Source organism: Alexandromys fortis, unplaced genomic scaffold (assembly GCF_014885135.2).
Source record: "Alexandromys fortis isolate MF-2015 unplaced genomic scaffold, M_Fortis_MF-2015_v1.1 scaffold_15, whole genome shotgun sequence".
NCBI classification, from domain to species: domain Eukaryota; kingdom Metazoa; phylum Chordata; class Mammalia; order Rodentia; family Cricetidae; genus Alexandromys; species Alexandromys fortis.
The window spans coordinates 6,234,925-6,262,504 of NW_026067911.1; the positions used below are offsets into that span (position 1 = coordinate 6,234,925).

The 27,580-nt window shown below is 36.0% G+C and overlaps 1 protein-coding gene across 1 annotated transcript in view; it reads left to right on the forward strand.

Annotated features, from left to right (window-relative positions):
* The window catches only part of Bltp1 (bridge-like lipid transfer protein family member 1), a 199,791-nt gene that overhangs the window by 154,676 nt on the left and 17,535 nt on the right, over positions 1 to 27,580 (forward strand). The window contains exons 59-80 of the mRNA XM_050138326.1: positions 1,379 to 1,605; positions 2,276 to 2,476; positions 2,666 to 2,796; positions 4,402 to 4,525; positions 5,862 to 5,971; positions 6,833 to 6,923; positions 7,418 to 7,480; positions 10,110 to 10,363; positions 12,477 to 12,692; positions 14,513 to 14,693; positions 15,200 to 15,401; positions 17,057 to 17,218; positions 17,656 to 17,795; positions 19,013 to 19,214; positions 21,394 to 21,594; positions 22,457 to 22,636; positions 23,394 to 23,531; positions 24,384 to 24,641; positions 25,389 to 25,539; positions 26,071 to 26,228; positions 26,351 to 26,543; positions 26,763 to 26,980. Of these exons, the coding sequence (XP_049994283.1) occupies positions 1,379 to 1,605; positions 2,276 to 2,476; positions 2,666 to 2,796; positions 4,402 to 4,525; positions 5,862 to 5,971; positions 6,833 to 6,923; positions 7,418 to 7,480; positions 10,110 to 10,363; positions 12,477 to 12,692; positions 14,513 to 14,693; positions 15,200 to 15,401; positions 17,057 to 17,218; positions 17,656 to 17,795; positions 19,013 to 19,214; positions 21,394 to 21,594; positions 22,457 to 22,636; positions 23,394 to 23,531; positions 24,384 to 24,641; positions 25,389 to 25,539; positions 26,071 to 26,228; positions 26,351 to 26,543; positions 26,763 to 26,980 (3,801 nt within the window). The remainder of the gene's footprint in view (positions 1 to 1,378; positions 1,606 to 2,275; positions 2,477 to 2,665; positions 2,797 to 4,401; positions 4,526 to 5,861; positions 5,972 to 6,832; positions 6,924 to 7,417; positions 7,481 to 10,109; positions 10,364 to 12,476; positions 12,693 to 14,512; positions 14,694 to 15,199; positions 15,402 to 17,056; positions 17,219 to 17,655; positions 17,796 to 19,012; positions 19,215 to 21,393; positions 21,595 to 22,456; positions 22,637 to 23,393; positions 23,532 to 24,383; positions 24,642 to 25,388; positions 25,540 to 26,070; positions 26,229 to 26,350; positions 26,544 to 26,762; positions 26,981 to 27,580) is intronic.

Sequence of the window (27,580 nt, forward strand, 5' to 3'; positions counted from 1 at the left end):
TGGGAAACATTAGGTCCCTGTTGAATCTTAGGGAAAAATATTTGAAAATAAAATTTCCATGGAAAATTACAACTGTTGCATGTGTGACTGACAAAGTAAAACTAAAAACCACCCAAAGAATCACCAATATAATGAAAGAGAAAAGAACCTGCACAAATTTTGCAAATTCCTATGCTGTCCCATGGACTACTGGCCCTTACCAAGTGAGAGTCCATTTCCACAGGTTCCTTGCTCCATGGAAACACATTGGAAAGGTAGTCATATGCTTATCTGAGACTAGGCTGCACAGCTCCCAACAAATCTTTTCTTTTCTTTTTTTTTTTATTTATTGAAAAAAAAAATTTCCACCTCCTCCCCGCCTCCCATTTCCCTCCCCGTCTCCCTTTTCCCTCCCCCTCCTCCCACTCTTCTCCCCCTCCCTCTCCAGTCTGAAGAGCAGTCATGGTTCCCTGCCCTGTGGAAAGTCCAAAGTCCTCCCCCCTCCATCCTGGTCTAGGAAGGTGAACATCCAAACTGGCTAGGCTCCCACAATGCCAGAACATGAAGTAGGATCAAAACCTAGTGCCATTGTCCTTGGCTTCTCGGCAGCCCTCATTGTCCGCCATATTCAGAGAGTCCGGTTTTATCCCATGCTTTTTCAGTCACAGTCCAGCTGGCCTTGGTGAGCTCCCAATAGATCAGCCCCACTGTCTCCGTGGGTGGGTGCACCCCTTGTGGTCCTGACTTCTTTGCTCATATTCTCCCTCCTTCTGCTCCTCCTTGGGACATTGGGAGCTCAGTCCAGTGTTCCAGTGTGGGTCTCTGTCTCTATCTCCATCCATCGCCAGATGAAGGTTCTATGGTGCTATGCAAGATATTCATCAGTATGGCTATAGGATAGGGTCATTTCAGGTTCCCTATCCTCAGCTGCCCCAGGAACTAACTGGGGACATCGCCCTGGGCACCTGGGAGCCCCTCTAGGTCCAAGTCTCTTGCCAACCCTAAGATGGCTCCCTTAATTAAGATATGTGCTTCCCTGCTCCCCTATCCAACCTTCCTTTATCCAACAAATCTTTTCTTAAGTACAGAGAAAGATTTTTGTTTTTACAGCTTTGATGTTTACTTTGACCAGTTATTTAGTTACTTGTAGCTGATGGATAAATTGATGATGGTTTTCTCATGCACAGGGATATCTGTTGTGCTCAGAAGAAAAATGTGTAGTCCTTGAGATAAAGAGTCATGCTATTATACAAAAGAGGTAGATTCACACTCTACACATGGAAACCAATTCACTGTATGGTGTTTCGGACAGTCCTTGCTGTAAAAGTCCATCATTTTAGAACTGCTTATACTCTTATTCCTAGGATTTTTTTTAAATGCCACTTCTTTATTTAAACAGAAAGTAGTAGTGCTGGAACTTGGACTCTCAATGTATTGTGGAAAATGTGTGGGATTGATGTCCACATGGACCCTAACATTGGCAAAAGGCTTAATGCTCTGGGAAACACCCTTACAACACTGACAGGAGAGGAAGACATAGATGACATTGCTGACCTCAATTCAGTGAACATAGCTGACCTGTCAGATGAAGACGAAGTCGATACTATGTCTCCCACAATCCATACTGTAAGTGCAGGAGCTTCAAGACTGGCTTTTCTTGAGACATATACCTGGTAAACTCAGTGTTATTTTGTGTGTTGTGATTACTGTGTATGGAGAAAGGGAAGAAGGTAGAGGTTTCTGGGTCTGCGTTTTACAGTGCTGTTGTATATTTCATAATAATGACGTTTGAAATGTGCCTTAACCAACATAACATTGGAAGTCAGGTACGATAAATCTAAACATTGAAAGTAGATCAGTGGGTCCTCAGTCTGGGTGGGTGATAAGGTTTGAGAACTGGGATGGAAAGACCTGCTACAAAGAAAGGAGCTTTTCTGGGTGATGCTCAGAGTGTGGTGGTGACTGTAGAGTTCTAGATATCCTGAAACCATGGAGTTGTACATGCTAAATGGACGTCTTATGGTCCGTAAACCATATCCTAGGAAAGATTTTTACAAATAAGTCTTTTAAAAAGCAAAGCGCTTACACCATGACATATATATTTAAAAATGTGTTTTTCCAGCTATACTGCTTATTCTGTAGTATCAAGTTACTTAGTAGTCTAAAAGAAAGTGACTTTCAGATTTCATTCTGGTTTTGATATGTAAAGATATTTTAAATATATTTATCTGTTGTATCATGAAATAGTTTTGTCTTTGAAATTAATTTTAAATTAATAATACTGTTTATTATTTAGAGTTCAGATGGAAGTACAGTAAGTGGAGATGGCCACAAACTCACCTTTGGGCAACAACTTGTAAATCACCTACTAGGCCTGGCACCCCAAAATCAGCGCTATTCTGTTCCTGCAGAGTATCTGTGTGATTCAGAAATGTGGGGCTCCCCTCAGTCTAGCCAGTCCCATGTGAGAGCATGCAGAGCACACTCATGGGGAAACGTAGGTAGCATTCAGTGGGCTTCTTATGAAATGAGGGGATCTGAATCAGTGGAGAACGGCAATCATCTTACCTGCCATAGATGGCTTCGATTCTTGCATGTTTTCTTTGATCTGAGGCATTAATTTTGTAGTATAGATTGTCTGTATGAACTGGAAGTGGTATTAACATATATACGTTCAATTTTTTAGGAAACTCTAGATTATCGAAGACAAGGAACATCATCTAGCCAGCCAGGAGAACCCAGAGGAAGAAAAATTATGAAACGTTTAGTGGACATCAGAGAACTGAATGAACAGGCGAAAGTCATAGATGATCTTAAGTATGTCATTGGTTTTTTAACTTAAAATAGCATTGCCTAGTAATAGAATAATAAGATGCTAAAGATGAAAGAAACCTTTTAGTTTATCAGTGATGTCATCAGTACTCCAAGAAGTACAGTAAATTTTCTGAACTCATTAGCAATAAAGTCAAGCTTGGATCCCAGTTTTATGTCTTCAAAATTCCTTATTTCTGTGAAGTGAATGGCTGACTTTATATCACGTATATACAACTCATGTGCATGTCCACACTTGCTTGTATTTACATGCATAGTTGAATGTGTATGTTAGCTTGCTAACCCTGTTTCTAGAAGGTTTTTTTTTTTTGAGGAATTAATTATCAGCATTTATGGGTACCTGTTCTGGTGTGACATGTTGTCTCACAGTGAACCTCACAGTGTAGTTGTAAGGTTAAATAGCTTTTTCCAAATGTAATGATGAGAAAACTATTTCCAAATGTAATGATGAGAAAAAAGAGTGCTTTTATAAATACGAATTCAAAGTCAGTGAGTTTTTTTTTTAATCTTGCCTGTTGATATTAACAGTTCTTTAGAACAATAGTAGAGGTAAGGCAGTAAACATCAGTAACCTTTTTTGTTTTTTTTTTACATGTGTTGTATTGTAATTTTACTAAGTACCTTTTGTGCAAGAATAAATATTCTTGCTAAGCTTTGAAGCTTACATTTTCTCAAAGGTGGTAGCCATGCCTCCTCTTTCATAATCTTCAAATACTTATACCTGTGGAGATTTTGTTGTTATTATTCAATCATGACTTCTCACAAATACAGGAGTTTTGAGAAATGAAAGGTGTGACCTTAGAATTTGTCTGCAAATTATCATGTAATGTTTCATATTTTCCATCATTTTGAGTTTTACTCTCAGGTATAAAAATAACTTGAGGCAGAATGTATTAGTCTTCCAAAATCGTATATACATTTTTCTGCAGAGTTAGTGTTTGATTTGCATGAGATTGCTATCACCTTTTGCTACATCAATGGGTAGAGAGTATAAAAACCTTTCCTCAGATGTTAGTGGGTGCAGATGGATTTTTCTTTGGGCCACCAGCTCACAAATAACAACATGGAGACTTATTAATTATGAAAGCTTGGCTTTAGTGTAGACTTTTCCCAACTATCTCTTATAATTTAATTACTCCATACTTTTATAATCTATATTCTGTCTATCGGCTTGGTTACCTCTGATTTGTACCATATATCCAGCTTCTTTGGTGTCTCGCTGGTCTCAATTCCTCCTCCTCATTCTCCCCCTGGAAATCCCACCTGTAACTCTTGCCTAGCTATTGGCTGTTCCGCTTTTTATTATACCAATCACAACAAATACATCTTCACAAGTGTGCAAATATCCCACAACAAGTGGGCCTTTTTAATTTTCCAGATACGAGTGTTAAAGCTGCAGGTGTTTTGACCCATCCAGACATAGTCATTTGCTTCTCTGACAAGTGGAAGAACTAGAAGGGAGCAGTTGAAAATCAGTTTTACTTTCTTGCTTCTTTACAATACCCTCTCTCCATTTTGGTGGGTTTTTTTTTTTTTTTTGCTTTGATTTTCTTTTTCTTTTTGATTTTGTTTTGTTTTGTTTTCCTTTAGAAAATTGGGTGCAAGTGAAGGAACCATAAACCAGGAAATTCAGCGTTACCAACAGCTGGAGTCTGTGGCTGTGAATGACATCCGAAGAGATGTTCGTAAAAAGTTACGGAGATCCAGTATGCGAGTGAGTACATACTTAAAAATTTTAGAAGACTATTTTCAAATGCTTGCTTTTTGAAACCTAACAATGATAAAATGTTTTTTGTTCATGCTGGTAATAACACCACCTGATTTCTGAATAGCAGACCTGTGTACCAGACACTATTTAAAACACTTTACATTATAAAGCTCCACAATAGTTCTAAGAAGTCACCTTTTCTTGTATTTTAAAAATGAGAAAACAAGGCACAGAGAAGTCAATAAGGATTCTCCACTACATTCCCTTAGATTTCCTGGCAGGGCACTGTCCTTATGACATTCTCTTCTTGTGAATTCTGTTCTTATCAGCTGAAACTCCCATTTATGTATTTACCTGCTTTTTCAAATCCTTGGTGCAGCATTTTGCCCTTCTCTTATAGCTCAGGAAGGATTATTACTTTCTGTATGGTCATATTTTCATGGAACTAGAAACTGAAAATAAAAACAGCTCCAAAAGAAGGGTAGAGATGGGGGGAGATTATAGGTGATCTCTCAATCACTTTTAACTGCCAGAGAACCTTTCTCAAGTTCTACTCTAAATTATTTAAAGATTAAATGCATTTTAATTTATCCATTGCTATTCTCTGAAAGTAATAGACTTTGATAATAACAGTACATAGTTACATATTTAAAATTATACTGAAAGTCATACACTAAGTAAAATAATACATCTGTGCTGTTTCTAAGGTAGTTTATCTGGTACGTTGCTAAAAATAAAACTTGATAGAGATTATTAAAGATATCATAGAAATTTCATCTACCGTCTTAATACTTATCTCACTCAACATTTCCCCTTTGATCTCTACGATTTCGTGAATATTCAACTGTGTCAGAATCCTTTTAGTATGCAGTACCTTAGCACATTTGAGTATCCCAGTCTCTTTCCTCTGTTACAGTGAAGTAGAGATCTGCAGCAGGGGTGCAATTTGAATGATCCTTGAAATAATAAAGAATAATGTGTCTTTTCAACACATACCTAGCTTTTCCCTGGGATCTTTGCTCATTTTCTTTTTCCCTTCTTTTCCTCTAATTAATTATTTCCTTTATTCTCACTTTGCTTCTGTCCTCTGCTTCCCTTCCCCAATCTTTTCCTTTGCTGTTGAGTTAGTCAGTAGCTCTTCTTTCCATTGTCTCATCCTCCTAAGGGATACTATGACATCAAGATAGCTGATTGTTGTGGTACTTGATTCATTTATGCCAGATTCATTTAAAGTCACCTGGAGGTGAAAGAACTAACATAGTTTTTGTTTTAGCTGAAGTGAAATGCCACATTTTTATATAATTGCCTTGAGTCACTTTTTTTTTCTCTATCATTTTATTAGGCTGCTTCCCTCAAGGATAAATGGGGTTTAGGTTACAAACCAAGTTACAGCCGATCAAAGAGCATTTCAGCTTCTGGAAGACCACCCCTTAAGAGAATGGAAAGAGCAAGGTAATACATATTTCCACCAGTAAGACAATTATAAAATTGCTGGCTTCTAACCAACTAAGATTCAGTACTTTTTGGTTTTTACTGTGTTCCAGCTGTATAATAATAATTTTAAAAAATCACCTTTATTAGTAATTACCATCATACATCATTAGTTTGAGGAAAGCTCCACTGTGTTTAATCTGCAATGCAGTAACAAAATTTTAGTAAAGCAAACTTATCTAGATATGATTTATGTATAAGCTTATAAATAATCCAAAGAAAATAAAATTTACATACTGGTAGTTGCTTTCTAAATAGTCAATTTAGGAAGGATGATTTGCACATTAAAAACTCGTTTAGTATTAATTTAGCACTATAAAAATAAGATGTAGAAATTTCTGAGGTGGGTTGTAGCTGAGTTGGTAGAGTGGTTGCCAGGCATATATGAAGCCCTGGGTTCAATTCCTAGTACAACATAAATTGAGTGGTTCATGCCTGTAATGGTAGCTCTTCAGACAGGCAAGGGGATCAAAAGTTCAAGAGCATTTTCTCTCAGCTACACAATGGTTTCGAGGCTAGCCTGGGACATAGGAGACCCTGTCTCCAAAAAATAAAAATAAAAAGCATAAATCCTGTTTATATGGTTTAGTTTTAGACAATGTAAAGTTAATTGAAAGAAACATCGAGGCTTTTTCACTTGTTGAAGGCTAATGTATGGGATTCCAAAAATTAAATCATCTGATAAGGTCAGTATTTAGACATAGAATGTTAATGTCATTAATAAGACTTCTATAAAGTCATGAGTTTTTAAATGAGACTATTGGTGTTTTATATTTGTGTTATATATTTATGCTTATTTTATAACTATTTTATTACTTATAGTTCTCGAATAGGAGAAACTGATGAGCTTCCAGAAATCCGTGTGGATGCGGCATCTCCTGGACCCAGAGTAACTTTTAACATCCAGGATACAGTAAGAGAGATAGTACTTGTTAGAAATTTGTGTTGCTTAGTAGTTTAAAAAAATGAAATGAAATTTAAGAATAAATTTAAAAATATGAATTGTTGCCTATGGTGAAAGTGAAAGTTGTCATAGGTGAAGTATCTGCACCACCAGCAAGCAGGCGCTGCCTACAACAGCTACACTGCAGATGACCAAGTGTGTGTAAAGTAAAAATCCCATAGCTGCTTGCTTTTACATGGAGTTGTTTTGTTGAGCAATTTTCTTAGTGAGGATCAACGTTAAATAATTTGTGTCTTTTACACTGTTATTAATGTGAAATACATACTCATTTATGTATTAAGTTCATAATTTATAAATAGTAGACACTAGAAGAAATGCCAACTTCAGAGCTATACACTATAGCACTTCAAAATTCATGTGAAAATGTTTATTTGGGGAATATTTGTTTATATTGTCTTTATTTTTCATGAGTTTTATTTTCTTTTCTTATTATTTTAATTAAGTTGAAAAATACAGTGTGGGGAAGTTCACCACAGCCCAGCTCTCCAGGGGAAGGGTACTTTCAGGTACTTATGAAATCAACATAAAATTTTACTTTAAAACTAATTAATACCCTGAATTTCTTTTAAAATATCTTTTCAAACTAAGCTGAAGCTTCAGAAATACTTTATGTAAAGAGTTAAGATTGTTGGAATTGTTTTTGTTATGTTTATTTCATAATACCCCTTTTGGGTTTTACATTTACTTGTAGTTTAATTTTACTTGACCTTCAAATTAATAAACTTTAATCAGATTATTATATCAACTGAACCAGGTTTTAAGCTTTAAAGTTGAAGTTTACTAAATCAATTACTATCAATTTGTTAATCCTGAAATTAATCTTTTTTCCTTGCATTTAACTACAAAGTGAGTCATTTTAAAATCAGCAATCTTTGTTAAGTGCTTCAAATTCAAGTCAAATCTAACTCCAAATAGCAAATTGATCATTGACTATCAATTCTTTTAAGTCACTGTGATGCATTAGTATTTATTAAATGTTATATTCAGAGCCGAGTGTGACAACACATGCCTGTAATTTCAGCTCCTTGACAAAACAGGAAGTGCAAACCCAGCATGAATGACTTAGTTTTGTTTCAGTTTTTGAGGCAGGGTTTCATCTAGCCTACACTGACTTTAAGCTCACTGTCACTGAAGATAGCCTTCGCTTCCAAATGCTCAGAATACAGTCACGTGTTGTTGCTTCTGTTCTCAGCCTGGGCAATTTAGTCTTTAAACAAAAACAGGACAAGAGGTATTATTCACTAGTAGAATAGTTGCCATCATGCATAAATCCCTGATTTTGATCCCTAGAACCAAAATATTAAAAAAAATGAAAAGAATCATTTAAAAAATTGTCACTGTATTCAGAACAGTGTAAAAATGTGCTACATAATACTTAATATTTTAATAAGTTTTTTTTCTGAATGTGTCATTAAACTAATCACTAATGTTATATACATCTGTATAACACACACATTATCCCATGTACAACACCAGGCATTTAATCTGCCTAGAATTTTTCTTTCAAATTTCAGTTTTACAAAAGAAAATTGGCAATCACTCCAAATATGTTTCCTTGTCTTTATTTTTTCAGACTTGAGTCTCAACATGCATCCCATAATTATACTGTATTTAATCTCAAAGCAATTAGAATGTAATACAAGGTCTGAGCACATGGCTTAACAGTTAAGAGCACTTGCTGCTCTTTTAGAAGACCTGGGTTCAGTTCCAAGCACCCACACGGCGTCTTACAACCACCTATAACCCCAGTTCCAGAAAATCTGATGTCCTCTTCTGACCTCTTTCTTCTTTGCGCACATGTAGTGCACATCCATGTACTTAGATACATACATATACCCATAAAAGAAAATACTTTTCACACTGTTTTGTTTCATTTTGTTTGTTTTTTCAAGATAGGGTTTCTTATGTATTCCTGGTTATCCTGAAGCTTGCCTTATAGACCAGGCTGGCCTCAAACTCACAGATTCGCCTGCCTCTGGCTCCCACATGCTGATATTAAAGGTGTGTGCCCCCACCATCCTGCTTAATATTTTTTTTAAAAAAATGAATGATATATAAGTTTGACAAAAACTTTACAGTGGCACACGTGTGCTGCCACCTACCCTACCCCACCTCCAGCACACACAATTAAATGTAAAAATAACTGAAGGTAATTTATGTCCTATTTTTAAATAATAATATACCCCATTTATATATAATAAATCTTAAATTAGATAACATGAGATTAGATACTAGATAATAGATTATGAAGGTATGATTTTTATATAAAATACATATCAAGCAAATAGGTAATTCCCTAGAGAAATTTATCAACTTTAAAAATTGAAAGATGTCCTAAAATTATCTATTTATTTACTCAATAACACCCTTATATTTTAAGTGAAGAACACCTGATTTCTACAAATGTTTAATGTTTTGATTTTACTATGAATCTTACAGTAGCATCTACTTTTTAATAATAAATTACCTTACCTTTCTAGTTGCACTTTATTGGGGCTAATCAGGTTTAGATGGCACTAGAGCAGCATTAGATGGGAAACTGAAATCAGCTCAGAGCAAGTTTTGCTGGCGTTTTGGACACTTTAAAACTGTGGCCTCCAGTAAAATCCCAAACTAGAGGTACAGTATTTAAACAAGTTATTTACTTAAAATACAGCATTGCTAGGTTTGAGTAGTTGATACATGTTTTATTATTCAGATGTTTACATATCTTCCATCAATTCATGAAGGTTTCATTTTAGAGATTTGTCCACAGCAACTTCTCTAGGAGATATCTGCACTCAGTCACTGTGCTCATCATGGGCCTGTTCTTCCATTCTGATTTATGGTCGATTTCTTTTTCTTTCCTCATAATCTGCTTCTGCTCGGTGTGAACTGATTAAAGTATGGTCTTTTACGTTCCTCTAAAGTAAAATGACGCTGTGACTTTCAGGTGTCAGTGGTGACTCTGTGGTTGTCCTTTCTCCTTTTTATTTGTCCCTGAGCCTGCCCTTCCTTTCAGTTCACAATGAGGAAATTCAACTCAGAGAGTATAAATGTTTACACTTAGATCTTTCATATTTTTAGTTTTTCTGTTTTTAATTGAGAGAGAATTTGAAAAAAAATCTGATTTGTATTTACCATTTTTATACTCAGTTTCCAGAGGAGACAGAACTGGATCTTTTGTCCGTAACTATTGAAGGTCCATCGCATTACTCATCAAACAGTGAAGGATCATGCTCGGTGTTCAGCTCTCCCAAAACCACAGGAAGCTTTTCACCAAATGTCCCTTTCCAATCCGAAGATGGCCGACGGGATGACAGTCTGTCTTCTACCAGTGAAGACTCTGAAAAGGATGAAAAAGATGAAGATCGTGAGAGGGAAAGATTCTATATTTATAGGAAGCCCTCGTGAGTAGCCTTTTATTTTAAGATCTTTAGGCAGTATCAGAATCTAGACATAAACCTAAGGCATTTTATCTAGCCTAATATTTAACGAGCCAAGCATGATGTCACATGCCTGTAATCCCAGCAGTGGAATCAGGAGTTAAGATCCTCCTACTAAACTACATAACAAGCCCTACTCCAACCTAGGCTGTATTTGACTTTGTCTCAAAAATATAAAGTCTTAACAACAACAAATTTAAAAAGTATTAATTTTTGAGTAATTCTAAAATTCATATCCACAATTTTCTAATGTTACTGTTGGACTCTAGTGTCCAAACACCGAGGAGGAGTCGCCCCCAGAGACCACCTCACACACCACATCCGATGCAAAAGCATGAGGATTTTATTAATTCTGTCATGACAGGTCCCCCAGCATTCGGGAAGCTGAGAGACCTCGAATAGCTGGTACAGTCTACTTTTAAAGGGGCCACAGAAGCAAGGGGGGGATTGTTCTTTGACTATTCTGATTGGCTTATTCGAAAGGGCTATTACCAATAATTGGCTGAAGAGTTGTTGCCAGATCAGATGAGGGTTGGTGTAGAATAATATTTTAGCTGGGCAAATATGTGTTGCATTTGTTTATGCTGCAGAATACTACTTTTAACTGTGTAAAAGTGTGTAACTTTTGTTTATGCTGCATTTGTTTCGTTTAATTATGTAATAATGTGTTGTATTTGTTTCACCTTTCTTACCTAAGGCACCTGATTGGTCTAATACAGAGTTGAATGGCCAATAGCCAGGCAGGAAAAAGGATAGGTGGGACTGGCAGGCAGAGAGAATAAATGGGAGGAGATATCTATGGAAGAGAGTAAGGAGTGAGAAAAGGAGAAGGAAGGAATGAGGGACACACCCTGGGCAAGAAGCCAGGCCTATGCTAGCAAGCCAGCAATAGAGAAGCAGCAATAGAGAAGTAAGAAGTAAGGAAGGTAATAAGCCCTGAGGCAAAAGCTAGATAGAGAGAAACAGATTATTTTAACTTAAAAGACCTAGCCAGAAATGTGCCTTAGCTGGGCTGAGAATTCAAAACTAAAGAAAATCCTCTGTGTCATTTGAGAGCTGGTTGGTGGCCCAAAAGAAAAAGGTTTCTCTGTCAGCCCTGGCTGTCCTGGAACTCACTCACACAAGACCAGGCTGGCCTTGAGCTCCACCTGCCTCTGCCTCCCACATGCTGGGATTAGTCTGGCTATAAGTTCTTTTTATAATTGGGTTTTGGGTTTTTTTCTATTTTTCTGTTTATCTCTATGAGTTTCTTATGTGTTTTAGAAATTAACCTCTTGTCTTAGTTCATATGCTTCATTTTACTCTGCTGATTATTTCCTTTGCTCTGGAGACACAGAACTTATTAGGTTTGATACAATTTTGTCTGTTTTTTCTTTTATTTTCTTGTGCTTTTAAAATTGTGGTATCTATGAAATCATTGTCAAGATCAGTGTCATAGAAATTTTTCTTTTGTTTCCTCCAAGGAGTTTTATCATAATAGGTCTTATATTTAAGTCTTTAATCTAGTTGGAGGGTTTGGGGGGTTGTTTTGTTTTACTTTTTCTTCCTAGGGATAAGTTCCTGCTGTGTAGTCAGTCTGGCAGCCTCCTGAGTGCTGTGCTAACAGCTTGAATAAATTTGTGGAGCAACATCAGGATCAGTGTCATCACCCTTGTGTGTGGTGTTCAGCTCCATCACATGTCGAAGACCTTTGCATTTTTCTCCTCTACCTTTCCTTATTCTTCTGTCTTTAAATAAGAACAGGAAGCCAGCATTTAGACTTTGCAATTTGTGGAAATGAGACCTCTTCCAGAGAGTATAGTTTGTACACTGGTGTTCACACTCATTGATGGTTGTGTTTATGCCTGTGTCTTCATCTCCTAGCATCTGCTAACAGATAATGGTCAGTTCATAATTGCAACTCCATTAAACCTGGAAAAAAAAAAAACTTTTTACTTAGGATTAACTAGTTGAATAATTTCTATTATTTTATAAAATAATAAAATTTCTTTGCATACTATTTCTCACATTACATTGGAAAATAGCTCATTAGGAAGACTTCAGTTTGCTATAAGGAACAATTCCTTGTTTTCTGCAGACATACCTCTCGGAAGAAAGCCACAGGCTTTGCTGCTGTTCATCAACTTCTTACTGAACGCTGGCCTACAACACCAGTCAACCGAAGTCTTAGTGGCACAGCTACTGAGAGAAATATTGACTTTGAACTTGATATACGGGTAGAAATTGACAGTGGGAAATGTGTCCTCCACCCGACCACTCTTTTGCAGGAGCATGATGATATAAGTTTAAGAAGGTAAGAGACTAGCTGGAAAAGCTACATGTAATTCATTAGTCAGAAACACTGTTCCTATACCATGAATTATCACAGACTTTTCCCTATCCAAAACTGCACATTTAATTTAAAAGAAACTGGTCATAGTTATAGTGGTCATTTGTATAACATACAATTCTTTAGAACAAATACATATCTTCTGGCAATTAAAAGTGACTATTTGATTTAGAAATTGGTAAATTTTTTAATTAAAATAGATCTTTAGACTGAGGATTTTAACTCAGTGGTAGAGTGTACCTATTGTCTTAGTACAGGATTTAATTCCCAATAGCACTTACCGCACACATATATAATTAAAGAATTCTTTGGAAGTTTTTCAACAAGCCTAAATTTTTTCTTGCCTTTGTATTGAATACATTTTTGTTTTAAAGAATAATTAATGCAGGACTCTTGATTAGGAATTTTGATATGTTTACAAACAAATAAGAAAAGACTGAATGCCTGGCGGTGGTGGCACAAGCCTTTAATCCCAGCACTCCAGAGGCAGAGGCAGGCGGATCTCTGTGAGTTTGAGGCCAGCCTGGTCTACAAGAGCTAGTTCTAGGACAGGAACCAAAAAGCTACAGAAAAACCCTGTCTTGAAAATCCAAAAAAAAAAAAAAAAAAAAAAAAAGAAAGAAAAAAGAAAAAGAAAAGACTGAAATATGGCCTCACTAAATAGAAATATTCAGGATATAACTGCAAGATTACCACTTGTTTTTATCATTAACTAAATAATGATATAAACAGATTTAGCATTAGATTGTGGGTTTTTTTTTTTTTGGCTGTGTGTATGTTCATGTGTGGATATATGTATGTGTTTTTGTGTGTGGAGGTCGGAAGCAGACTGAGGTATCAATCCTCAGATACCTTCCACTCTGTGTTTTAAGCAGGGTCTTTAACCTACCTGGCAACAGCTCACCAAGTAGGCTACACTGACTGAGCAGAGAGCCCAAAGGATCTTCCTATCTGTAACTACACAGTACTGGGATTATGAATATGTGTCACCATTATTTTTTTTTTCTGGGCTATGAGGCTTAAACTCAGATCCTCATGGTTGCTGTTGAAAATGCTTTCCTGGCTGAGCCATTTCATCAGCTTTTTCCTTGAATTTTCTTCTCTCCTGGTCAAATAATTAGTTATGAAAATAAGGTAATAGTTACCAGAAAGTAAGAAGGTAGAAATGTAGAAATGGAAGAATGCTAACAGCTGCTGAAATCGGCAATATAGATTCTCCACTTCATTCCCTTTATTTTTTATATATGTCTGAAAGATTTTAACGGTCTATCAAATGAAATTTTTACAAAATAAGAGAATAAAAAACACTTTAGACAATTACAATATCTTATAAATATAGTAATGGTGGTTAAAGAACAACTGGTAGACTGTTTTAATTGAACCATAAAAGACTGCTAATGTTTAGCTGCATTTGGTTCATCCTGTTATGTTTAAGTGATACAGTTGTGAACTTAGCAAAGAATAAAGGCAACTGTATATGGCTGTGCATACCGCATTTGGAAGGTGGAGGCAGGGGAATGCCTAGTCTCACCATGACTCTGTCACAAACCATACATACATAAATACATACATACATTCATACATATAGCTAGCATTAAAACATAAAACATTATTATCACTTCTCTAAAACATTAATCTAACTAAAAGTTCTGATCTTTCCTTTTTCAAATTTTTTAATTACTTTTCATTTACTATATAAATATAAGTTTGTTTTGAAACAAAAGAAAAGAAATAGTTTTTTTTAACAAAAATAATACCCCCTCCCTTTTTTTTTTTAACTGTAGGAGTTATGATCGAAGTTCTAGGAGTTTAGATCAAGATTCTCCTTCAAAAAAGAAAAAATTTCAAACTAATTATGCTTCTACCACTCATTTAATGACGGGCAAGAAAGTGCCATCCTCTCTACAGACCAAGCCCAGTGACTTAGAAACAACAGTGTTTTATATTCCTGGAGTGGACGTAAAGGTAAAAACCTGATTGTCTGGAATAAGAGACTAGACCATTAGTAGCAGTGTTTATTTTCTATAATATATTTGTCTTTTGCTTGTTTTATTAAAAAAAAAAACTTTCTGGCTTACCTAATGTAGCCATAGTCTGAATATGAGAGTATCTAAATTGTGGCTTACCATTTTGCTCATACATCTTTTCCTATGAAAGTTTGGCAGAAAGAAGTGATACTGATATTAATAGTAGGCTTGCCTACTATAATTTCATTAAATAATAATGTTTTAACTTCAACAATTATTGACTTTTAGACTTTAAGCTCAAAAGAACTTTAAACATGATCTAGATTGATCTCTTTAATTTAAATAATGAAAAAGGCAAGAAGTTTCCAGAACCTGAAAGCTAACTCACAAAGCTGGAGCTAAGACTTCAGGCTCTTGAACCAATGTTTCTTTGATCTACATCTTCTGTATTTCACACTGTTTCTTCATCTACCAAATTTTTATTTTGAATTTTTTTTAATACAGTTGCATTACAATTCTAAGACATTAAAGACTGAGTCACCTAATGCCTCCAGAGGATCTTCCTTGCCTAGAACACTCTCCAAAGAGTCCAAGTTGTATGGTATGAAAGATAACGCAGCATCTCCTTCTTCTCCTCCTTTACCTTGCACTGTCCAGAGCAAGACTAACACCTTACTTCCTCCCCAACCCCCACCTATTCCCTCAGGTATTTGAGACTACACTGTCATGCTTTTCTTAGTTTTTAGTTCTTTTACTTGCTCTGTTTAGACTTTTTAATTCTTTTGTTTAAGAAAGGACATAGACTTGTCAGTAATAGCTATATAAAATCCATCTGTGGAAACATCTGTATAAAATAACTACTTTAGACTCTTTCTTGAATTTTTGTTACATGAGAATAAGCTTAATAAATAAACAACACTTTTAGAACAATGTATATTTACCAAAGGGATAGTTCATGTGGTTTAAGTTTGAGAGCTATGGTCAGCTAGGGATCAAATTTACACATATATGAATATACTGCAATGCTTGCAATTATTAATTATCTGTTGTAACACAGTGAATTACCGAAAACATATAAACTTAATCACAGTGCCTTGTTGATTTAAAAAAAAAAAAGAGGAATTTGCCTTGATAAGTCTCAATTTAAAAGAGTCCTTGATGACCTTGAAGTCAAGATGCTGGCTAGGAGACCCTAATACTTGAGTAAACTAGGAAGATTTTTCCATCCTGTCCTAGTCATGTGACTGACTGACTGACTGACTGACTGACTGACTGACTGACTGGGACATCACATGAGGGCATCTCAACTGGGATGGGAGTATTTTTTATGACATTGCAGTTCACAACCTTTGAGTGGAATGATTAAAAGAAGAGCTGACTGAACCTGAAATTCTTAATAGCTTTAAATATCACAGAGTACTACATTTAGTTTCTTACTAGTTGTGCAGATCATTGAGGATGGGAACTAGAGCTTGAAAGCCAGCAAGGATCCTTGACAGCCATCTTGGAAATGGCTATCATAGCACATAAATGATACTTTACACATACATACATACACGTGTATGTATGTATGTATGTGTAAAGTATATATGGTATAATTTCTAACATAGGGAAAAATCATTAAAGAAGTTTCAATTTGAGAATTTCACATGATATATCAACCCTTTAAAATACTCAGTAAAGAATCATGATGGTAATGCCTAGTGCTAACCACTTTTCAATTGACAAAGCATAGCTAGATCCATTTACAATGAGGCACATACTGGAATTCCATTTTATAAAATGGAGGAAGTTAGGGCTTACAGATTTGGGGCATTTTTCGATATTTAAACAGCTAATGTTTAAATTGGGTATTAAAGACAAAATTAACTAAGACTTTGTTAGATATTTTTATGCATTTTATGAAGCAGAAATACTAGATTTTGTAGAATGAGACATGGCATCCAATGTATAGAAGTATTCTCAGTGTGTATATACTAAGCATAAAAAATCCAAAAGCTGTGATAGTTCACCTCCACTTTCCACTAAATCATATTAGTCAAGCTTTGCTATCTTTTTAAGTGAACAGATGGACTAACATCAGCCAAAAACTTAGCAAAAGTATAAAATTGAAAATTTGGAACATAATGTATAGCCTGGCATAACTAAGAATAAACATAGTATTATAAATCATTAATGATACTTGTAGACTAACAATGTATCATTTCTATCAGCCTATTTTTGTTTTCTTATGTAGTCTTAGGTAAAGTACTTCACTTAATTAAGCTGTCATACAATTCTAATTTCTCATAACTTGCCATGTTTTGTTGGGACATTTTATTGAATTTCATTCAATGTACATCATATTTATTGACTTTCTAGCCAAAGGAAAAGGCAGTGGAGGAGTAAAAACAGCCAAGCTCTATGCCTGGGTAGCACTTCAGTCATTACCAGAAGAAATGGTTATTAGCCCTTGTCTATTGGACTTTCTGGAGAAGGCTCTGGAAACTATCCCAATTACACCAATTGAAAGGAATTATACAGGTAAGTATTCTCATATACGTTCTGATTTTAGATATTATTAGAATTTCTCAGTGCTATTAAACGTTGTTATATATTCCATTATAAAACAAGTTACAGAACTGGAGAAGAACCAGAGAGGTCATCTCACTCTTCTTTGCAAGTGAAGAACCAAGCTTTTTGATTTCAAGGGTACTGCTAAATAGTGACAACATTAATGATTAATGTGTTTCTTGCACTGAACTTTCTTTGTAGGCAAGTCGTAGGTGCGGTTTTCTGTATATAGTTTGTGATGTGGAAGAATTTAATTTGGGAGATGAAATTGAGATTTGAGTAGGCAAGAATATGTAAACGGACAGACTTAAAAGCAACTTTCTGATGTTGATACTAGTTAGAGATAGGGATTTTCTAATGGTTTGCCCTTGATATGTTATAAAACTTGAAACTAAATATTTTAACAGCAGTCAGCTCACAAGATGAAGATATGGGGCATTTTGAAATCCCAGATCCTATGGAAGAATCAACAACCTCCCTAGTGTCATCTTCAACGTCTGCTTACTCTTCCTTCCCTGTAGATGTTGTGGTTTATGTTCGAGTTCAGGTGATGTGTGTTATTTCTTCATAAAGACAATATTGTATTTGAAATTTCTACAGTATTTCTCTTCAAATTTTTTCTGAGTCATAGCTTTACAAATGTTTGATACAATGACTATAATGGCTTAGAAGTTTGATAATTCCTGAGAAGTATATTTAAAACTGTATGTATGTATTTACTATTCAGAGCAGTTTTATAGATTAAGAGTTTTCCACTTCTTAATCTCAATCTTCTATTAAATAAAATTAAGTTTTAAACCTTTTGAAAGCATTTCATTTCTTTATTAGTGTTGTATTCTTAGCTCTCACCATTATGTTTCTTTCTGGGCAGATTTGCAATGTAATTAAGGCACAATAATGCCTTTTATGGAGTTTCTGGAACTGTTATGTAGTTTTAAAATATCTTATTCTTTAATGCAACCTTATCAATACACCTTTAGGAATACATATCATCCCTTGATTTTATCCACTTGTTAAAGAGGATTAGAAAGATGCTTGTATCGATTCTTCAAGTTCATTTTACCATTCAGTTAAATTTTTAAAATCAATCTATAAGAATAAGAAAACTGCTAGTGTGATCTGTTGCAGGGATTTTCTACAGTTACTGTTTGCCAAAAGATCTCTAGTCTGATACTCTGGAGTTTTGCTAATTCTGATAAAATATGCTAAGTACTTGAAGGTGTGTAAAAACCTTTGTTACTAACACAACAGTGTTTTTTAATTTTTAAAATTAAATTACTTTAATTTTAAAGATTACTTCCTTTAAAACATTGGATTATTTGCAAAAATACTATGGGCATAAATATGTTTAAGATGCTGAATTATCCTAATGTCAGTGAATCTTCTTATTTGTTTTAGACAAGATCTCAACTTAGTAGCCCAGGCTGGCATGTACTAGGTTGACCTTGAATTTGCAGTAATCCTCCTTCCCTAGAGCCCCAAGAGCCAGGCATTAGAATAAACCTGTATGTCTAGAATGTTTAGCTTCATAAAGATTGTACCATTTTGTTAATGCATTTTGGCTTATGTTCCATCCTTCTGTTTTTTGTAAGTTGTGACATTAGATTAAATTACTTTTAAATGTCAGATGATTAAACATAATACATTTGGTGTATATGAATGTTTAAATGGAAATTACATATAACTTTTAGATTCCAATATGAAATTGTTTTGACCATGCAGTTCCTAGAAATCTTTTTTTTTTTCTTGCTTTCTATTCTTTAGCCTTCACAGATCAAATTTAGTTGTTTGCCAGTATCAAGAGTAGAATGCATGCTGAAGCTGCCATCCCTGGACTTGGTTTTTTCTTCAAACCGAGGAGAACTGGACACTTTGGGGACTACGTACCCTACAGAGATCTTGTCCCCTGGTGGTAATGCTCCTCAGAGTGGGACAAAGACTTCTGCCAGCAAAGCTGGAATACCAGGTATAGAAACATTAAGTTACCTGATACAAATCCAAGTATTATTTTTACATAAATTTTAACAGTTATTCATCTATATTCTATGTAGATTTAGGAAAGCATACTATTAGAGAATTGTGACATTTGAAGGAAAAAATACCAAAGTTCTAGGTATATTTCATGTGTTAATAGAATATGAGCCCCCTTTAATATATATTTTTTTTAGCTCAATGGTGATTAGATAGCATTATAGTTTGAACTTTAGTGCTACTAAAAGCACTGTTACAAGAATACTGTTCACACATCCATATGCATTTGCATGTTTTGTGTTGTGTTGGATTTCACATTTTGGGAACAATGGGTTTGCAAATGAAAGTAAAAGATACGTTTTTATAAACATATGTTCTTATTAAACATTTACCAAATTGCACTTATAATTTTTTTCTGTTTCTTTTCTTTTTTGGGTTTTTTTGTTTGTTTGTTTGTTTGTTTGTTTTGGTTTTTCAAGACAGGGTTTCTTTCCTAGAACTTGCTTTGTAGACCAGGCTGGCCTCCAACTCACTGAGATCCACGTGCGTCGCCTCTGCTTCCTGAGTGCTGGGATTAAAGGCATATGCCACCACTGCCTGGCTAGCTCTTGTATTTTTAAATGATAAATATTGCTGTCTACCTCGTTTGTTTCGTGAAAGGTTTTGTTGTAAAATACACTTGAGGATTTCTTTTTTTTTTATTTTTACTTATTTATTTTTTTTTAAATATAATTTTTTATTGAAAAAAAAAGATTTCCGCCTCCTCCCCGCCTCCCATTTCCCTCCCCGTCTCCCTTTTCCCCCCTCCTCCCTCTCCTCTCCCCCTCCCCCCCACTCCTCTCCCCCTCCCTCTCCAGTCTGAGGGGCAGTCAGGGTTCCCTGCCCTGTGGAAAGTCCAAAGTCCTCCCCGCTCCATCTTGGTCTAGGAAGGTGGACATCCAAACTGGCTAGGCTCCCACAAAGCCAGAACATGAAGTAGGATCAAAACCCAGTGGCATTGTCCTTGGCTTCTCAGCAGCCCTCATTGTCCGCCATATTCAGAGAGTCCGGTTTTATCCCATGGTTTTTCAGTCGTAGTCCAGCTGGCCTTGGTGAGCTCACAATAGATCAGCCCCACTGTCTCCGTGGGTGGGTGCACCCCTCGTGGTCCTGACTTCTTTGCTCATATTTTCCCTCCTTCTGCTCCTCCTTGGGACATTGGGAGCTCAGTCCAGTGCTCCAGTGTGGGTCTCTGTCTCTATCTCCATCCATCTCCAGATGAAGGTTCTATGGTGATATGCAAGATATTCATCAGTATGGCTATAGGATAGGGTCATTTCAGGTTCTCTGTCCTCAGCTGCCCCAGGAACTAACTGGGGACATCGCCCTGGGCACCTGGGAGCACCAAATCTCTTGCCAACCCTAAGATGGCTCCCTTAATTAAGATGTGTGCTTCCCTGCTCCCCTATCCGACCTTCCTTTATCCCATTCATCCCGTTTCCCAAGTTCCCCCCAACCTCCCCTTCTCACTTTTCTCTCCCCATCTCCCCTTACCTCCCTCCCCCCCCTCCCCCAAGATCCCATTTTTTGCCCGGCAATCTTGTCTACTTCCCATAATCAGGAGGATAGCTATATGTTTTTCTTTGGGATCACCTTCTTGATGAGGTAACACTCCTTCCTCACTAAAAGTTCTGTGCTCAAAAGTCAAATAGAAATACAAATATAAATAATAACAATATTGATTAGTTTGAATGGAAATTGACAATAGAATTGAAATGTAATTAAAATGGTGATTCTTAATCAAGGGCAGCAGGCGCCTTACAGTTTTGGGATTTCACAACTGAAAGACTTTAACAGGAAACTTGTGAGGAAACAAGGAACACTGTGCGAACAACTTGCCAATCTGAAAACCTTTCTTTCTGAAAAGAATTGTTTGGTTTAAAATGCTAGAAGGGCCAAGGTTGAACTTACTAAAGCAAAAGTGGGGGAATGAAATCCTAAACTCCAGTTTCAAAAGAAACATGAAAGCTGTTAAATAAAAATCAGCCTTCAGATTTGGAAACGATCACTCAGATCCTGTTTTTTGTACAAATATTTTGAATTCAAAATTTTAGCCTCGTGTTTGCCTTTTGAGAGCATGTTAGTGCTTATAGACTTGCTTGTGGCTGATAATGTTGGATGTCTCCTATTTACAGGCTCATCAGGATTAGGGAGCCCACTTGGCCGAAGTAGACACAGTAGCAGTCAGTCAGATCTCACTGGCTCCAGCAGCAGCTCATCTGGCCTGAGCTTCACTGCATGCATGTCTGACTTTTCCCTGTATGTGTTTCACCCCTATGGTGCAGGGAAGCAGAAGTCCACGGTTTCTGGTCTTACATCTGGATCAGGAGGCCTAGGTAGATTTGCTTGTTTGTGTCTTTTGTTACTTTTTTTTAAATAGTTTTCTGTTCTTAGACCACATTGCCTTAAGTTCTCTCTCTCTCTCTCTCTCTCTCTCTCTCTCTCTCTCTCTCTCTCTCTCTCTCTCTCTCTCTCTCTCTCTCTCTCTCTCTCCCTCTTTCTCTCTCTCTCTCAGAAAGGGTTTCTCTGTAGCTTTGGAGCCTGTCCTGAAACTATCTCTTGTAGATCAGGCTGGCCTCGAATTCACAGAGATCCGCCTGCCTCTGCCTCCCGAGTGCTGGGATTAAAGGCGTGCGCTACCACCGCCCTGCTGATAATACCTATTTTATAAGTAAAAATATGAAACAAAATTCAGATAAACTGATTTTACAAGGATTTAAAACTTAAGAATACTTGTTAAATGATATATATAGCATAATACCTAAAGATACAATTTTTATGTTACATTTTTAAGTATATTATCAAATTACTTTGCATAAAATTTTAGTCAATGAAAAGTAAAATTTTAAAGTATGTAGGTTATGCTTGGTAATTTTAAATAAGAGCATTAAGCCAGCATTTAGTAAAATAAAGTCTACATTTTAAAGTTCAGGCTTTATTAGTGAATATTTATTATGTTGTTGGAGTGAGCTTATTAAATTGCTACTCTTGTATACAGGCTTCAATCTATCAAAACTGTGAAGAATGCAAATGCTCATTAGGTTATTCTGTCTAAATTTTCCCTAATTTAACTGCATTTAATTGGTGACATGTTACAGTATACTGGATAATTTTCATTAACTAGTTGTCTGCATATACACACATCTCTTTGCATATGCATACTTGTGGATATTTTTCTTATTTTGGTTTTTTTCCTAGGGAATGTAGATGAAGAACCTACTTCAGTCACTGGTCGAAAAGACTCATTAAGTATAAACCTTGAGTTTGTAAAAGTGAGCTTGTCTCGGATAAGGCGCTCAGGAGGTGCCTCATTTTTTGAAAGTCAGTCTGTAAGCAAGTCTGCAAGCAAAATGGACACTACACTAATCAATATATCTGGTATTCTATTTTATAGTTCTTAATTAAAATACTATTATAAAGAATTAAATGATGGCCTTTGTTTTTAAGGTGGCTTTGAGCTTAGATGATTTGGAGGGGAAGGTTAAACCCTTAATTAACTTAGATAACTATAAACTAAAGTGAGAGTGGTTATAGACCTATCAGTGGGTCAGCTGACCATCAAGTCTGGAAGTAAGGCTCAGGCACTGTGCGCTGGAAGTCATTGATAGGTCAGTCTAAAGAAGCCATGGAAGAGGAACAGAGAGAAGAAAGGGAGAAGGGGAATGATGACAAACAGAAGCTCTGAAGGTGGCCATAAGGGAGTTTTTCATGTGAAAGTTTCTGCCCTGGAACAAAAAGGGAAATAAGTACTCCCTTGCATACAGTTGTTTGGTTTGCAGTTCTCTTTGTGCAAGTTCATATCATAGCTCATACAGTTGACTTATTTTCCATATTTGAGAGGAGCCCTGTGTCAAACTGAAAGCTGCCATATAGTTAATGTCTAGAACCTCTCTCATAACTGTGGCAGAACCGTAACTTGTCATCTCTCCCAGGAAAAGGACACAAAGCTAATGATCTTACAATACACTGTTTCTGTAATTTGAAGAAAGAAATAAAATCATTGTTAAATACAATGTAGTCTAGATTTTATGAATTAGAACAGTAGGTATAATACCATGTCTGATAACTAATACGTAAAGTGTTAAAAGATCTGGAAGCCTGTTCTGAGCTCTAACAAACTTTATTTCTGCATCAGCTGTTTGTGATATAGGGTCTGCTTCGTTTAAGTATGATATGCGCCGACTCAGTGAAATTTTAGCGTTTCCAAGAGCCTGGTACAGGAGAAGTATTGCAAGGCGCCTGTTCCTTGGAGACCAAACTGTAAATTTGCCAAGTAAGCTTGTTATCATAATTAGGTTTCTTAGTTTGGGCTAAAGTAAACAAGATCCATGATTGATAATACAAATTTTGATTTACTTTGTAAACTTTACCATGTAATTCATTCATTTGTTTGAAAGAATATCTATGGAGTCCCTCTAATGGTAAGCACTGGACATTCCAAACAAATAAATGCACTACCCTCTTCAAGATTACCTCCTAATTAACATTGTATTTTGTAATAATTTATTCTGTAATCCTTGTAAATTTAACTATTACTAATCATAGTTACGTATGGAAAAATGAAAATATTGGAGACTTACTACCGTTTTGCCTCCATCTCTTTCTTAGTCTTAGATGTTATGTTCCAGTGAAGAGGTTATGGAGGTGAAGAGTACAGTTGGTCTGAAACAGTACAAAATGTAATATAATGTCATGAGTGGGTCTATTTTCTTACCTGTAATAGGATCAAAATATTTGTTTTGACCTTCTCACTCAGTTTCTGTCAGAATTAAATCAATACTGGATTGTTCTTTCCAAATTATTTACTGCCATACAGTTGCAAAATATGGAAGTAGAAAATATATGCAATATACTGAGAAATGGTGTCTGGGTGAAAGGACTTTTATCACTTAGTGGGTTTTATTTTGGTTTTTTTTTTTTTTTCGTTTGTTTTTGAGATAGGGTTTCACTGTGTAGCCTTGGCTGTCCTGGAAGTCACCTTGTAGACCAGGCTGGCCTCAAACATACAGAGATCCGCCTGCCTCTTGCCTCCTGAATGCTGGGATTAAAGGCGTCCGCCACCATTGCCCAGCATTACTTAATGCTCTTACATGTGACTTTATTTTGTTTTCTACTGTTGTACCAGCATCTGGTCCAGGGACTCCTGATTCCATTGAAGGGGTTAGCCAGCACCTTTCTCCTGAGTCATCAAGGAAAGCATACTGCAGGACCTGGGATCAGCCAAGTCAGTCAGCCTCTTTCACTCATATGCCTCAGTCACCCAACGTGTTCAATGAGCACATGACCAATAGTACCATGTCACCAGGGTCAGCAGCACAGAACCTCAAGTCCCCAGCTTCCATAAGATCAAGGAGTGTGTCAGACTCTTCAGTTCCTCGAAGAGGTAACACTGCTTTTTGTTGTCAGCGGCCTTCCCAGGTTCTTAAATTAAAGATCTTAATCACTGGGAAAAGAAAACAATAACAAAAAAACCAAACACTTCAAAGCACTGCCTGCAGGAGAGTTCTGTGGATATCTATTAGATTCACAGAGTTACAGGAAATGTGGAGTTGTCATATTGTCAATATACTCCCTAAGGACAGATGCTTTTACAAACATTCCAATAATGCTGTGAATGTACCAACAGAAGGTTTGCTATTGAAGAAATAAATCTTTATATTGATTCAGTTTGTTTATTTAGTGTTTTTCCAACTCGTGTGCTGGTGTTGTCTTGTGGTTATACCTGAATGTATCAAGATGATATGGTTCTCCGTACAACAGAGAATAAAATATAATGAGCTAAGTCAGTACTTGGTTTTCACACTGAGTTCATTAGATAAATGCCAGGTACTTAACCAATGCCTGCATTTTAGAATGGTCCCTGCCTTTGAGTCTTCTATTTGACCGAAACACTGTTTTCTCTTTTATAAAGAAAATCTTAGGTGATGAAATATCTGTGCCTCTATATTTCATGAACACCTAAATTCCCTCATCTCACCTGTTTTAGAAGCAATATGGCAACTGTTAAAACATTTGACTGGTGCAAGAAGCTCATGTTTACCTTTTGGATTATGGAAACTAGTAGGTTTTGCTTTGTAGTAAGCTTTGATTTGTGTGAATAAGTGCATATTTGATTTTTTTCTTTCTTTAGATTCAATTTCCAAAACATCAACACCTGTTAACAAATCAAACAAAGCAGCAAGCCAGCAAGGAACTCCATGGGAGACACTTGTTGTATTCGCTATCAACTTGAAACAACTAAACGTGCAAATGAATATGAGTAATGTCATGGGAAATACAACGTAAGCTATTTAGATACAAAGAAAATAGATTTAATAAAATTTTTAATTTTCTTATAATGTTTTAAAGCAATCCCAACCCTCTTAGATGCAGAGATCTTTGAGACAGTGAATATAGTGGGTAAAATGTTAACTTTTTATTTGGACCAAATTGTAAGGATACTGTAATACAAACACCATAAAACACATTCCCAAAGGGGAAAAAAAAATAAGGAAATAGGATAATTTTCTAGCTAGAAAGCTTCGTTAGTTTATATTCCAACATCTATCATGTAGTTCTTGTTTAAATTCTGTGTTAACTGATCTGGTGGGTGTATACCACTCATCCCAGCATTCAGGAGGCTTAACTAAGAGGATGAGCTGAGTTCCATACTCAAAACCAGTTTGAACAACACTGTGTGATCCAGACTCAGAAAAAGGAAAAAATAGTTCAGTGTCAAATTGGATCTTCTATTAAATAATCTGATTTAGCTACCTACTATTTTTAATTTATGACAAATAGCCACTTATCTAACAACTTTTTCCTTCTTTTAGTTGGACAACTAGTGGCTTGAAAAGCCAAGGCCGGCTTTCTGTAGGAAGTAACCGTGACCGAGAGATTAGCATGTCTGTCGGTCTGGGAAGGTCACAGTTAGATTCCAAAGGAGGAGTAGTTGGTGGGACCATCGATGTCAATGCTTTGGAGATGGTTGGTATGTTGAAATTTTACACTAGTATATTCCCAAACATATTGGGGGAAAAAAAGTTTTAAAAAGTCAGATTTGCTAAGTTTTCCCATGAATTACAATGGAAAGTAATTACTGTTTTTATTTAGCTCATATTTCTGAACATCCAAATCAGCAACCCAGCCACAAAATACAGATTACCATGGGTTCTACTGAATCTCGGGTTGATTACATGGGCTCAAGTATCCTCATGGGTATCTTCAGCAATGCTGATCTTAAGCTTCAGGATGAGTGGAAAGTGAACTTGTATAACACCCTGGATTCAAGCATGACTGATAAAAGGTATTTATTAGGATGGCCCCTTCTGGAAACTTTATGTGACTGCCCTTAACATTTTTTTACATTCAGGGATGGGAGAAATAGTTAATTTTTGTCTATAGACTGATTTTATATTATACAGTTAATACTGTATAATTAAACACTGGGCAGGGAAGATAATTATTCTTGTATTATTTATGTCTTCTGTGAAATTTATGATACAGATTCTGTTTCATACTCTAGTGAGATTTTTGTGCATGGAGACTTGAAGTGGGATATTTTCCAAGTAATGATATCAAGATCAACCACACCAGACTTGATAAAAATAGGAATGAAGCTCCAAGAATTTTTCACACAACAGTTTGACACCAGCAAACGAGCTCTGTCGACCTGGGGACCTGTTCCTTATCTTCCACCCAAGACCATGACTAACAACCTGGAGAAAAATTCACAAGAACAATGTAAGAGTTAGAATTCAACATTGATATATTCCCTATCTTCTCTGGTATATATTATTAAGCAACACATTTATATGCCACACTTAGAAGGTATCCTGTGGGTTCTTCATTTACCCACTCAGCACTGACTATGGTCCTGATAATGGCATCAGCTGTTCCTTGGGAGGGTATAACTTTTTCCATTACAGCTCACCTGGAGCATACCTGCTATGTGACAGTATTATATTCTGGTTTGTAGCATGGACTGAGGAGTCAGAATAACTGCATCTATCTATTAACTTTTGATACTAGGCAGATTATTATCTTTCACTTAGTAAATTCATAAATTAGCTTATATTTATTAAGTGACAGCTGTATGTTCTGGTACTTCTCTAAACACAAGAGTTGAAGGTAATGACCATTTCTACCTCATGAACCTTACAATCAAATATTAGAGAGAGACTATAATTAAATGCATAAATGATAGAGTGATTATTTAAAAATAAAGCAAAGGGATAATATAAAGAAGACTAAGGTGGAAGAATAGCTATTTTGGAAGAGATAATTGGGAAGTGACATCTTGGTAGAAATGAGTCACTGGTTGAAACAACTGAGATAAGATGT